The sequence below is a fragment of the Diaphorina citri genome, unplaced genomic scaffold (assembly GCF_000475195.1).
Source record: "Diaphorina citri unplaced genomic scaffold, Diaci psyllid genome assembly version 1.1 scaffold1354, whole genome shotgun sequence".
Taxonomy (NCBI): Eukaryota; Metazoa; Arthropoda; class Insecta; order Hemiptera; family Psyllidae; genus Diaphorina; species Diaphorina citri.
In genome coordinates this window covers 22,626-35,960 of record NW_007378782.1, presented here as the reverse complement: position 1 = coordinate 35,960, position 13,335 = coordinate 22,626, and the positions used below count along the sequence as shown (strand labels likewise).

The 13,335-nt window shown below is 41.3% G+C and overlaps 2 protein-coding genes across 2 annotated transcripts in view; both read left to right on the top strand.

Moving 5' to 3' along the window:
- The window catches only part of LOC113470041, a 40,301-nt gene extending 30,853 nt beyond the window's left edge, over positions 1 to 9,448 (top strand). Inside the window, exons 9-22 of the mRNA XM_026828184.1 lie at positions 217 to 353; positions 701 to 888; positions 1,328 to 1,568; positions 2,594 to 2,774; positions 3,206 to 3,297; positions 3,481 to 3,611; positions 5,000 to 5,138; positions 5,547 to 6,220; positions 6,307 to 6,450; positions 6,752 to 6,872; positions 7,446 to 7,656; positions 7,956 to 8,195; positions 8,777 to 8,857; positions 9,436 to 9,448. Coding sequence (XP_026683985.1) covers positions 217 to 353; positions 701 to 888; positions 1,328 to 1,568; positions 2,594 to 2,774; positions 3,206 to 3,297; positions 3,481 to 3,611; positions 5,000 to 5,138; positions 5,547 to 6,220; positions 6,307 to 6,450; positions 6,752 to 6,872; positions 7,446 to 7,656; positions 7,956 to 8,195; positions 8,777 to 8,857; positions 9,436 to 9,448 — 2,593 coding nt within the window. The remainder of the gene's footprint in view (positions 1 to 216; positions 354 to 700; positions 889 to 1,327; positions 1,569 to 2,593; positions 2,775 to 3,205; positions 3,298 to 3,480; positions 3,612 to 4,999; positions 5,139 to 5,546; positions 6,221 to 6,306; positions 6,451 to 6,751; positions 6,873 to 7,445; positions 7,657 to 7,955; positions 8,196 to 8,776; positions 8,858 to 9,435) is intronic.
- Positions 9,449 to 9,500: 52 nt separating this feature from the next.
- LOC103515496 (aristaless homeobox protein-like) lies at positions 9,501 to 12,046 on the top strand. The gene is made up of 4 exons (XM_026828183.1): positions 9,501 to 9,541; positions 10,315 to 10,438; positions 10,728 to 10,863; positions 11,476 to 12,046. The coding sequence occupies exons 1-4, from the start codon at positions 9,501 to 9,503 to the stop codon at positions 11,688 to 11,690; spliced, it is 516 nt and encodes a 171-aa protein (XP_026683984.1). The 3' UTR covers positions 11,691 to 12,046.
- The last annotated feature ends 1,289 nt before the right edge of the window (positions 12,047 to 13,335 follow it).

Genomic DNA, 13,335 nt, shown 5'->3' with positions numbered 1-13,335 from the left:
AGAGTGCAGAGACTGAGGGAGAGAAAACTTTTCCTCGCTCGCCTAATATTGAGTTTCGTTTATGTTTTTAGTTTGATAACTACAAGTTCGGCCATGCCTTTTCCACAAGTTTGGCCATGCCTCGGGATGAACTAGCGGGATTCCGGAGCGAAGCGACGGAATTCAGCTAGTAAATATATAAAAATAAAACTATTTTAAATGTATTCAATTCCCCAGGCAACTCCAGAACAGCACCATTCGAACTAACTACAGAACAGAGTTCGCTCATTGTCTGGAACCCTGGATTGGGAAGCTCATGCCCCCTCAACATCCTCAGTCTGCTATGTCTGAAGCCACGACTACACCCTTGAGTAGTAAGTAACTTTAAAGAGACAGTAGTATCTAGCGAGTATCTACCCATTAGGCGATTTTAAACCTAAAATCTTATGTTCTAGATTCTAGATAGTCTAGGTACACTTCTAGGACTCGAATTTAGCAGGTTTTTACACTATTATTCAATTTTTTTTTTTTTTAAATAGACCATGGTGGGACCTCGCTACGATATGCAAGCCTAAAACCTACGCATTTAGAGCACTTTATAAAAATAAAATTGGTTGCAAGTGCAATTATAAATGAAAAAGAGCTGAAGCGCTCGAGTTCCAGTCAACTTATAGGAAGTTTCAGTAAAATAATAACGATAAAACACGATGTTTTTCCTCAGGCCAATTTGAGACTGCTTCAATGGGCCCCTCGACCCCCGGTCTTCAGTCTACAACGCCCCAACCTAACCCGTCAGTAGCTAGTGTGACTCCGCCCTCCAAGAAGCAACATGTTGCCCTCAAAGCGAAAACCTTAGAGGGAGAAGGACCCTTCTCCAATCATTGCCGAAGCTTTGACAGTCAAATTAAGGTGAGTGAAAGGTGTATTAGCAAAAATGATTAGGTAGGTACTAAGTAAGAAATATGAGAGGGTATCTTGATTCCTGGACCATGCATTGGGAGCTTAAATAAAGCTGCAGTATCCAGAAAAAGTAGAAAAAATGTGTACTTATTACTGTATATGTTTTGAGAACCAGCATTTGAGATTTCAAGTCCGAATCACTTTTGAGTCCCTTTACCACGGCAGTAAATTCCATTATATTATTTCGTTGAAAATTTTAATTAGGTTAATTTCCATTCCTCAGTTGGGATTTAAACCCGCGTCCTCATGCTTAACCACTACCCCATTATTAAATCATATTGTACTGGAAAATAAACAAAGCACATTTTATACCAGCACCAATAAAGAGAGACAAAACGGAGTCGTGTAAAAAAAGAACCACACCATCATTTTCCTCTTCTGCATCCAGGAATTGGGCTCCCAGTTAACCAACGTCCGTGACAGACTGGGTGATTTACATCGCGACATTACTCTCATTCGGCGCGCTGGTACTCCGCCACTTATTTTACGCTACCAGAACATCTCACGCGACTGTCACCGGCTTCATGATACGTTGGAACGGAACCAGGTGGAGTTGGAACGATTGAGATCTGTGTTCCAGTCCATTTGGCAGGAACAATTGTATCGGATACATGTGGAACAGGACAGCGATCCATCAAGAAGCAGAGGTCCTGGGAGACTTTCCCGCCGAAGAAGAAATGCCCGGAACACGATCAGCAAGTTGCCATCCCGGGTAGTAAGTTCTGTCGAGATCCAGATTCCTTCCGGGGAGCGTTCGGCGTGGACAATTTGAGGTGAATAATAATAAATTAATAATGTTTATTTTCTATAAAATCTTCTTCTTTTTCTTCTCTTTTTCCCATGTTCAGATGGGGTCGGCGTTTGTCGTAAACCTCTAACTAGGGTGATTGCTTTGGGCTGACAATATTTTTGAAGTTCTCTTTTCATTGCATTTTTGTTCTCAATATCTTTTTCAGGTCGGAGGGACTGAAGAAGGCAGATAGTTTTGAAGGTCATGAGGAGGCGGTAAGAACCATAGTGGCCGCTGTGCAAGAGACGAGGACTATGACACTGAAGAAGCAATCCCAGCAGCAGAAGTCGCAGCAACCATTCCCGCCCAAATAAATAAACAACGCGTGCTGTGACTCATGTACATCTAAAAGAACTGCCTCCAGAACTCCAGGAGCCAATCAACCATTTGCTACATGGAAATCTGCAACTACAATAAGAGATGGGGTTATGCAGACGATCCGAATTGCGAATGTGGTTCCATTCAAACACAAGATCATCTCCTACTCCTAGTAGCAAACTGGAGACCACATGCGCCCACGACGATCTGCAAACGAAAAAGTGCTCTCCGTAAATGATTTATTTCTAAAAAAACTTCCCAAAAAAGAGATATGTGGCCCATTTAAATAAAATCAAGCTGGTTCGATTCTTGTCCGGTTCGAACTTCATCCTAAACAGATTAGGTTCGCTCTCGGAACGGTTGGCTTTCTCCTATCCTGGCCTCCTTCTATCCACGATTTCGGGATGATAAGATCTCCTTTCTCACAGCTTCCTTTATCAAACCTCTTTTTTTATCGATTAGATATAGGGAATTCAGTTGTGTTCAAAAGCTCGGAGTTGACTATTAGGTCATTTTCCCTGGGGGAATTCATGATTGAATATTCACATCTGTTTCAGATGAACGAGATTCATCGTCTGCAGAAGGAAGTGGAACAAGTGGAAGCTGTTGCGCAACAGTTGGAACCTATAGTGAAACAGTTGTCTAATCAGAAGGGCCTGGATGAAATAGCTAGTCTTCATAACCTAGTGGATAGGCTGACAGATCATTATCTTCAGTCTCAAGGACAGTGAGTATGAATCAGCACTTCGTGTGCTATGTCTCTCATGTTGAGAGAGGAAGGTGTATCTGAGCGTTTTCCCCTCTTCAAGATGGCAGATTTTCTATGGTTTAGTAAAGGCCCTACCACGCCAAAAGAGATCTTCAGAAGAGGGGAAATCCTCTCAGTTTCCGAAAGGAAAATACGACATCAGTCTCTTCCCTGAGGGACCAATTTCACTCAATATGTAGGACATGACCCCTTAGCTTTGATATAAACTTTTTGGGTGCCCCTTTGCAGTTTTTGATAAACCATCCCTTGTACTCTGGTCCTTGGGAAGAATTGCCGTTTTGGTGGGCACACAAAGTTTAGATACCTTTAGTTCGGGACTTATCGAGTAGAATTAAATGTTCTTTTTTCTCAATAACAATACATGTACTAATGTACTTGTGTCTTTGCAGATTCAAAGGAGACCCGAATGCACCGAAACCTGCCGAGTGTCATACCGTGCATATCTGTTCTCCTACCTCTGATCCCAACATGTTTTATAAAGGTAGGCGATTATTAATCTTCATTTACATGAATGAGGTTAGTTTGGATGTGTCACCCACACTTTGGCGCTATAAACCAGGGGTGGCCACTAACCTTACCTTGGGGAGCCTCAATCCCATAAAGCCGATTCGGGGCAAGCTACGCCACAGGCAAAGTTTTTGAAAATTTTGGTTCGTTTTCCCAGATGGTGAGATCAGTAAAGACATGCCAGTGAAGGAAATATCGCGACATCGTCCCTGTTGTGAGCAATCCATGCAACTGGATCAATTCAGATCCTTGAGCTCTCGAGGTGTTCTCAGTCATCTTATTGAAAAGGTAATAGAGTTGGATTTTATTTATTTTTCCTAAATCTAAGAGAGAGAGACGAGGACTATGACACTGAAGAAGCAATCCCAGCAGCAGAAGTCGCAGCAACCATTCCCGCCCAAATAAATAAACAACGCGTGCTATGACTTACATCTAAAAGAACTGCCTCCAGAACTCCAGGAGCCAATCAACCATTTGCTACATGGAAATCCCTCAACCGCTTGCGCTCCCCATCCTGCTGCAACTACAATAAGAAGAGATGGGGTTATGCAGACGATCCGAATTGCGAATGTGGTTCCATTCAAACACAAGATCATCTCCTACTCCTAGTAGCAAACTGGAGACCACATGCACCCACGACGATCTGCAAAACGAAAAAGTCCTCTCCGTTTGCAAGGCACTGGAGGTACCAAACATGATGAGAAAGAAGAGGCCTCGGAAAGAAGAACAAGGCCTACTTTTACGTATGGGCGTATGCAAATGTTACCAGAGGGGCGCCCCTAACTATAATTAGTAACTAACTGCGCTTTGACTATGTGTTATGCAGACGATCCGAATTGCGAATGTGGTTCCATTCAAACACAAGATCATCTCCTACTCCTAGTAGCAAACTGGAGACCACATGCACCCACGACGATCTGCAAAACGAAAAAGTCCTCTCCGTTTGCAAGGCACTGGAGGTACCAAACATGATGAGAAAGAAGAGGCCTCGGAAAGAAGAACAAGGCCTACTTTTACGTATGGGCGTATACAAATGTTACCAGAGGGGCGCCTCTAACTATAATTAGTAACTAACTGCGCTTTGACTATGCCTAATTACCGACGTCATCTTAGAGGAGATGTAAAGCGTAAATCAAGGAAGGCAAGCGTAATTGCAGTTGTGAAGGGGTGCCTTGAAAATTGAAGCGCAAGAGAAACATTGAAAAGATAGTTAAATGTGAAAGCGCAAAAGTTAAATGTGAAAGCGCAAAAGTTAAATGTGAAAGCACAAAATTTAAATGTGAAAGCGCAAACGCACAAGTTTACTTGATTTCCCTTTAAGTAACGATAAGTTTCAGATGTGCTATGTATTTAGCCTTGTAGAAATGTCGGGATCTTTGCCCATTAAGCCCTTTTTTCCTCCTAAGAAATCCCACATCTAAAAGAGTAGCAGCGCCCTAAATTTATAAAAGACTGAACCTCTGAAACCCCCTGTAAACTTCTGTTGAGTCTGGTCATGTTTATGTTCCTTAGATACCTACAGGATAGAGGGTAGATAACGGACTTGAACTTTGACTATCCGAAGGAAGACAGGATAGGAGAAAGCCAGCCGTTCCGAGAACGAACGTTATCCGTTCAGGATAAAATCCGCCCCGGATGGGAATAGAAATTTTAAGAAAAATCAACTGATTTTCCAGGTGCGAATTAAGGATGACAAAAGCAAGAAGTCTGGTGGAGGTGAGGAAATGACAAAACCTGCTCGCGGCAGAAGTAGATCGGAAGGGAGAGGCAAGGAAATCGATATACCGAGGCCGAAACTCCACGCTCCTAACTCAGGTATGTTTTAATGACCCTTTATTTCTACCAGAATCAGAATATTTACTTCTTCATCCTAAATGAACCCTTCTGTAAAGTTCCATCGACTTGGGCCAAGAGCTTGAGTCTTGATAAACGCGAACTCTTTTTAATTTTCGAAAATGTGTCCCTAAATAGTAGCTGAACCGTACATTTCTCGAGCCTCGACCCTAGGACACTTTTGATCTACATCCAAAAATGAACCTGTCTGACAAATTTTGAGCGATTTGGGTCGATAGCCTAAATTCTGAGAAACGCGAACTCTTTTCCAACTTTCTAAATAAAGGGTGAATCGTACATTTCTCGACACTTGGTGCATATACTCTAAATATGTATTATATGAATTGATTCCTCTAATATCAAATTTTGTCTATTTTTCCCCTTTTCCAGTGGGCAGAATCGACTGCCATCATTCGAGCCACAGTCTGAAGGAGAAGGAGAGTAAGCGAGCAGGGGGCGGTCTAGTAGGGGACATCGGGGTGGGTATGTACAACACCATGGCGAGAAGCAAGTCCCACCACAAGGAAGACACGGATCAGGAGCGATCTCATTCGAAGGAGAGAAGATATAACGGAGGGGAAAGGCCACATTCGACTGGGGAAAGGCCACATTCGACGGGAGACCGCCCACACTCAACGGGCGAAAGGCCGCACTCGACCGGTGAAAGAACATACTCTGGCGAGAGAGTTCATTCCGGCGGGGAACGAGGCTATGCTTCCGATAGACCTCACTCTACGGGGGACAGAAGTTACGCCGGGGACAGAGTCCATTCCGCGGGGGAGAAACCCAAGGAGCGGACACATCGTGAACATTCGGGGGAGAGACCTCGGGAACACTCGGGCGAGAGACCATCGCATCGTGAACACTCGGGAGAGAGACCTTCCCATCGGGACCGCTCGGGAGAAAGAACCTGCGGGGAGAGAATCAGGAGAGAAAACTCGGGGGATAAGATACGAAGTGGAGGGGAGAGAGTGAGGAGGGATAATTCGGGAGAGTTGGGAACCATAGTGCGGAGGGAGGCTCCGGATGAGAGAGTTCAACATGATAAGCGATCTCATAGCCTGGTGAGTACATCATCTTCTTATAATGATCAAAGTTTACCCTATTTAAGTAGGAAAAGGCTAGGAAGAAGAAGAATTATCAAAGTTAGAGAATCAGGAGAGAAAACTCGGGGGATAAGATACGAAGTGGAGGGGAGAGAGTGAGGAGGGATAATTCGGGAGAGTTGGGAACCATGGTGCGGAGGGAGGCTCCGGATGAGAGAGTTCAACATGATAAGCGATCTCATAGCCTGGTGAGTACATTATCTTCTTATATAATGATCAAAGTTTACCCTATTTAAGGAGGAAAAGGCTAGGAAGAAGAAGAATTATCAAAGTCTATAGAGGAACAAACCAACTTTCACAAAAAGGTTTTGTAGAGGGAACTACTGAAGTCTTATCGTTCCGAAATCGCAGAGAGAAGGATGTGTTAGGGTTAGGAGAAAGCCATCCATTCCGAGAACGAATCTTATCTGTTTATAATAAAGTCTACCCCTAATGGCGAAATATTCCGACATTTGTAATTTATAACAATATTTGTAATTTGTCTCCCAGGATCAGAATGCTGTCGTCAAATGTCGCGACTTTCAGGAGCATTTGGAGAATCATTTGAAGGAGAAAATCAAGCAAAGGTCTCGCGCTAGCACTCCCCACTCTCATCCTAAAGATGGCAAAGGTAAGATGTCTTCAGATGGGGTACCATGTGCTTTCCCTTGGGAAACTGTATACCCAAATATGGATCTTTTTCTACGAGCTATGGGGTTTTGGTTTGAAGCTCATAATTTACACCAATCGAACTCTCGTGGGACGGGGGGATATTGGATAGACTAGATTTACGTAAATGGAATCATTCTTCAAAAAAATATTGAAATTGCAATTTTTCGAAAGAGGGAGAGAGAGAGAGAAGAGATATTGCGTATGTGAAATGTGAACCGCAGTACCTTTGGATAAGAATTCAATCAATGCCTTCGTAAGTGTACTACTGGGATTGTTAAATGAATAAAGTTTGCTGCTGATTTTAATAATCTAAGTCTGCTGCTGATTCTAATAAAACAAACCACTTTCCTATTTGTAGACTCAGGGGGTGACGCTGAATATCAACGTATAGGCGACACCTCCATGGTGGTGCCCTCTGGTGCTGACTCAACACTGCTGATCCATGCTTTGGTTCATGCTGCTCCACCTTCCCCCCAGACATCTAATAAATAAATTATGCTGCTGATTCTAATAACCACTTTCCTATTTGCAGACTCAGGGGATGATGCTGAATATCAACGTATAGGCGACACCTCCATGGTGGTGCCCTCTGGTGCTGACTCAACACTGCTGATCCATGCTTTGGTTCATGCTGCTCCACCTTCCCCGCCCCCTAGACCCCGGCCTAGAGTTCGCCCTAATGCTTATCCCCATTCAGATACGGAGGAACTGTTCTATTCTGATGGCCCTAGTCATACCCTAGTGTAAGTCAGAGAACTGAAGCTCAACGAAGAAAGATCTTTACAAAAAACTTAATACCTAGGGCAAAGCTAAATTTATGGAATTGACCAGAATTACATTTCAAGTCTCTTCCTGGCCCCACAAAGTTTTTTTTATGCTCTTGTGTTGACCGTTTGACCCTGCACCTTTATTGGGTATACAGTCGAATTGTGTCTCTTTTCGCCCATCTGTTGAGGGACATACTATGGGATTGACAATGGGCATGCTACGACACTGTAGAAAAACTTACCAAGTATTTCTTGCTGGGATTGGATTTTTCCAGACGAAGGGCGTCGATGGACTTTGCGGCGGATGACAAGAAGACCTGGGTCCTCGTGATAGGTACCAGCGAGAAGAACAAGGGAGGCCATCATCAGCGATCCATCAAGAAGCAGAGGTCCTGGGAGACTTTCCCGCCGAAGAAGAAATGCCCGGAACACGATCAGCAAGTTGCCATCCCGGGGAGTAAGTTCTGTCGAGATCCAGATTCCTTCCGGGGAGCTTTCGGTGTGGACAATTTGAGGTGAATAATCTTCTTCTCCTTTTTTTTCGCCTTTTCCCGTGTACAGACGGGGTCGGCGTTTTTCGTCAGCCTCTCAATTAACCCTAACTAGGGCTGGTAACCCTAACGGAAATTCAGGCTGGTCTACTCCCTGTTTAAAGTCCCCCAGACAGTCAATATTGTTTTCTATAAAATAATCTCACGAATAATCATTTTGTTTTGTTCCTTTTTCAGTACAGCTAGTACTTTTCAGGCACTCTTGTTGTTAGATTGGTATTTTGGTAATTTTCTTTCTTGTTTTCTCTTGTTATATTGTTTCGTCTTCTTCCTATTTTCTCTCTTCTTGTTATTTTTGTTTTCTCTTTTTGTTATATTATAATTCTTACTTCCGTTTTCTCTGTTTCTAGTCGTAATCATATTTTTTTTTTTTTTAGTCCAAAGTAGGACGTGCGCTTTATTGATCCTTTATGCATATCAACATCATCAATTCATCACCATCAGAAACCCTGTCCCAGGGGTTCCCTAACCCCTGCCTCATCTTCCATTTCCAGGAAGTATTTTTGAAGTTCTCTTTTCATTGTATTTTTGTATATCTGTTTCAGGTCGGAGGGACTGAAGAAGGCAGATAGTTTTGAAGGTCATGAGGAGGCGGTGAGAACCATAGTGGCAACTTTCACAAAAAGGTTTTGTAGAGGGAACTACTGAAGTCTTATCGTTCCGAAATCGCAGAGAGAAGGATGTGTTAGGGTTAGGAGAAAAATTGACTGAAGCATTTTTCAAAGGGTAGTTCCTAAATTCGGGGAGAAACCTTATAGGTATGAAATTTTCTTAATTTTATTTATTTGTTGCCAAATACATTGCCACATTATATCTCTATCTCTATCATTATTATTATTTAGCCATATTATGGGTATAATTTTTAGATTTATCTATTCTGTTGTTTGTTGAACCCATTATTACTTTTATTACTGTTACTCTAATTTTTGTTTCGAAATTTCTATACGTATTTCCAGGGTAACATTTCTTCACTTTTCTTCTTCTTATGTTAAAATTAATTAATTTAATTACTTGTTTGGTAGTTAGGTATGTTATAATATTTATAATACCTATCAACTATCAACACTACTATTGTAGACTATCACTTTGCTGTTAGCCTTATATCCTTGTGCAGTATTTCAACTTCAACTACTTCACATCAAGAGCCTATTTTATTCTCTTTTGTGTTGAACATTTTAGCAACATTCGTGTTATATCTTTCCAGGAAGGCTGATTGACCAATATGACCATCGTCCGCATTTCAGATCTCTTGACCAGATGGAAACAAAAATGGAGTCATTGGATCAACAAAGAAAAGCATGGAGCTTTTGGTACCTATCCTAGTGCACAACTTGGTACCCAATAGCTTAATATCAAAGCAAGGTACATGGGCCGTATTTAGAGGGGTGGACCTCGAGATAGCGTTCAGCTAAAATTAGGATAAGAAAATATCTAGCAAAATTTTCAAAAATTTCGCCTGCGGCACTCTATTTTATTTTGCTCACTTCAGCGTTCAGCGAAAATTAGGATAAGAAAATATCTACGCAGGTACGTCAAAAAATTAACTTGTGACAAGCATGAGGCACATATCTACCTACTTTTTGAAAAATTTCGCCTGCGGCGCTGAAAATTTCAAGTTCGATCAGCCCAAACTGGGGGCCCCGCGCCTTTGAAACTGCCCCGGGCCCCGCGGGCGGCTAATCCGGCCCTGACCTAAAGGTCCATACATAGTCGACCGGCTATCGATCGATGTCGACTGAACCGTCCAAACTGCCTCGACGACATACATTTTCCTCGTCGACTATGTTTTGACACACCTTAATAGGTGAAACGGGTAGGTTATAATGACGTATAAAAATGCTTTATCTTTCCAACAGAATACTGAAATATTTTCTCTTGTAGGGTTCTGTATAATATTCATACCATTTGGTTCTCCTTTTCAAGAAATATTTTTGCATTACCTCCGGCCTGGCGAGGCGGTACCTAGCCACTTTTATTATTATTATTATCTTTATTTTACAAATTAACGGGAAATCCTATGATAACATTTTATTTAATAATATAAAAGACCTTATTATAACCTTTTTTTTTTCTTCATTTATAGGACAACATTCAGCAACTTTCAGCTAGAAGAACTAGAGCGCGCCTTTCACAAGACTCATTATCCTGATGTGTTCTTCAGAGAGGAGTTGGCACTCCGGATCGACCTGACAGAGGCTAGGGTACAGGTAGGTAATTACAGCTCTATCACATAGATTCCTCGTACCTACACATAGTTATTTATTCCTAAAACTTAATCATAATTTCATGAACAGGTGTACCGATCCAAGACTTGAAAGAAAGAAAAAAGCGTTGGTAAAGGGACTGTAACAACGGAGGTCTTATGGTCCCGAATGCGAAAAGAAAAGGAGGACAGGATAAGAGAAAGCTAGCTGTTTCAATACTAGCTAGTTAGTTACTATAGTTATCTTTTGGATTTTTCCTTTTTCTAATGTTAATATCTTGGTTTTATTTTAGGTGTGGTTTCAAAATCGAAGGGCCAAATGGAGAAAACAGGAGAAGCTCGTATCGAAACAGCCACAGGAACTTTTCTCCAGTCCCCTTCAGTCTCCAGCTAGTCCTTCTCCAGATCTCAATGTCATCAGTGTACCAGGTTAGACCTTTGTAACCTTACAATCCCAAATGTTATATTGGATCACATTACCTACATAGATAACCTAAGTGGTTCCAGCCACTGGGATGGGTCAACTGATCGAGCAATTTAATTTTTGTTAGATGTAGTTACTGGCCTGCTAAGTCTATCGTAGTACGTCCAGGGCCGGTGCGTTCTCAGCTTAACGTCCCCCGGCGGGATCACATTACCTATTTCAGTTATTTGTCTATTAAAAGAGTTAGAAATCAACTAATCAAAGTTTTTGACTTCATTTTACATAGATGAGGTCAAGTTGACTCTTGAGGCATAGTCAACTCTGCGTGACACTTTAGGGCCAATTTTGAGGCACAGTTTTGGGCACAATTATGAATATTGCTTTCATAATTCCCTCTATTCCATCTAGCTGATTGAACAGAAGGAATTGCAACAACGAAGATCTAATCGTCCCGAAATCAAAGAGAGAAGGAAGACGGGATAGGATAAACTAGAAAGGCAGCCGAGCAGTTCGGAAAACGAACCTCATCTGTTTAGGAAAAACTTCGCCCTGGGCAGGGATCGAACCCGTATTTAAACTATTCTTGGTCAACAATTTATTTTCCTGTTTGATTTCAGCGGCCAGTCCCGTGCCTCACTTCTCCCCTCCGGTTTGCTCCACGCGTAGTTTCTATCTAGGTATGGAGTGGGGAGGCTTCATGTCCTACCAGGGCGCTAGTACTCCTCAGCCACAGAAAGAATCCAGCGATATTGATACGACTGACTTGTTTCGCCTCAAAACACATCGGGATGATTCCAACCAAAGTCCTTCCAGCTTGCTTGAAGATTCTTAAAGGGTTTTTGGGGTTATTATTAGGACTCTTCTTGATCCCTTGTGTGCCGCGTTCATTTTCGTTTAGGACTATTGCACTTTTTGGGACTAATGTCTGGATTACACGAGGGCAGTAACCAGTCCAGCTATTGGCCTTGTGTAAATACCACTGGCGTCCAAATAACATTCCAGTTAAGACCATTGGAATGTATAGGACAAGGGAGAAATCTCAGAATTTATGTAGCTTTTATTGAACTTTTGACGGGGTAACAACTGTCGAACTTTACATATTGGTCCAATTCTAGTCAAATAAGCAATAAGTGCCTTTTCTCTTGTGCCTTTCATTCAAAGTGCAATTTTGTTGATTAATTTTTTCATTAAATAATTATTAGCAAGCCTAATAGTGTATGAATAATATTCACTGAAAAGCTACATATCGATGTCCTACATACCAACCTACCGTCATTGTACCTATTTTTTAATGAGATAGTTATCTAGGTATTAATTTTAGTTGAATGATAAATTATGGAGGACCTAATTTATTACAGAGAAGGTAGGTTTAAAAGGCAGGCACGGCTTGTAGAGTTGAATCCAAATAACATTCCAGTTAAGACCATTGGAATGTATAGGACAAGGGAGAAATCTCAGAATTTATGTAGCTTTTATTGAACTTTTGACAGGGTAACAACTGTCGAACTTTACATTTTGGCTTTTGGACATTAAATTTCTCAATGACTTTAAAGCATCTTTTGGGGAACATTTTTTCTGTGTTGTCAATAGTTGATTAGTAGAGAGGCCACCAAAATGATCATCCAAACCCAATCCAGAAAATTCAGACATTGTGCAAGAGGGCCTGAAAATAATAAATCAAACTAATTAGGTACCTTCCAGACTTTTTTCAGATTGTACCTAAGGTGTACCAACCTCCATTTATCTTAGTACCTACAATTAGACTTAGACCTATAGTTTACGTGTAGACTTTAGACCACTTCCAGTAGATCTTTTAGGGTGATGTTTTCATCTCTCGGTTTCATTTATTTCATACTCCTCTACTCCTCATTCTGTATTTTTGTACGTATTTCGGTTGGCTCAGTTTCAGTTTTTCTGCTGTCTTCTCTTTTTCTTTACCTACTGTCCTTTTTTGTGAATATATTTCATACAGTTCCTTTCCCTTTGGGCAGAAGGTTTTCTAGTTGTTCAGTAATCTGTAAATCGCAGATCTCACACATTAAAAGGGCTTTCGGTAAGGGCGTGGGGGCCAAAAACTAATCAGCAAATATGAACGGCATTTATAACCACTCAACTCATGTACTGGGATAGTTGAGTTGAGTTATCATTAAATACTAAATTATAGGATTCGCAATAATTTTTACCTACATTGGAAAACTATGTTCTTATATTTTTATTTATTTTATCAACAAACAGTGATTCTTTGGCCCTATAGAAAAATGGACAGGAGAAATCACACAAAGGCTTTAGTGGGTAACGCTTACTTTAAAGTTCGTAGGCATTTCTTCATAAATCATTAACTCCTTGATTTAAGAATTTCTCTCATTAATGCATTGTATTTTCTTTTAAAAATCGATTGTTTTAGTAGTGGTACCATATTCTGATTTCAAAAACCTGCTTTTTACCTGAATTTTCAAATCCGATACTCTGGTTGGTCG

What these genes read in the sequence shown, in the direction of transcription:
- LOC103515496 (XM_026828183.1), top strand. Translation starts at nt 9,501, where the DNA reads ATGGAGTCATTGGATCAACAAAGAAAAGCATGGAGCTTTTG. An exon ending in AGAAAAGCATGGAGCTTTTG is followed by an intron (nt 9,542 to 10,314) that starts GTACCTATCCTA and finishes CTTCATTTATAG; the next exon opens with GACAACATTCAGCAACTTTC. An exon ending in CAATGTCATCAGTGTACCAG is followed by an intron (nt 10,864 to 11,475) that starts GTTAGACCTTTG and finishes GTTTGATTTCAG; the next exon opens with CGGCCAGTCCCGTGCCTCAC.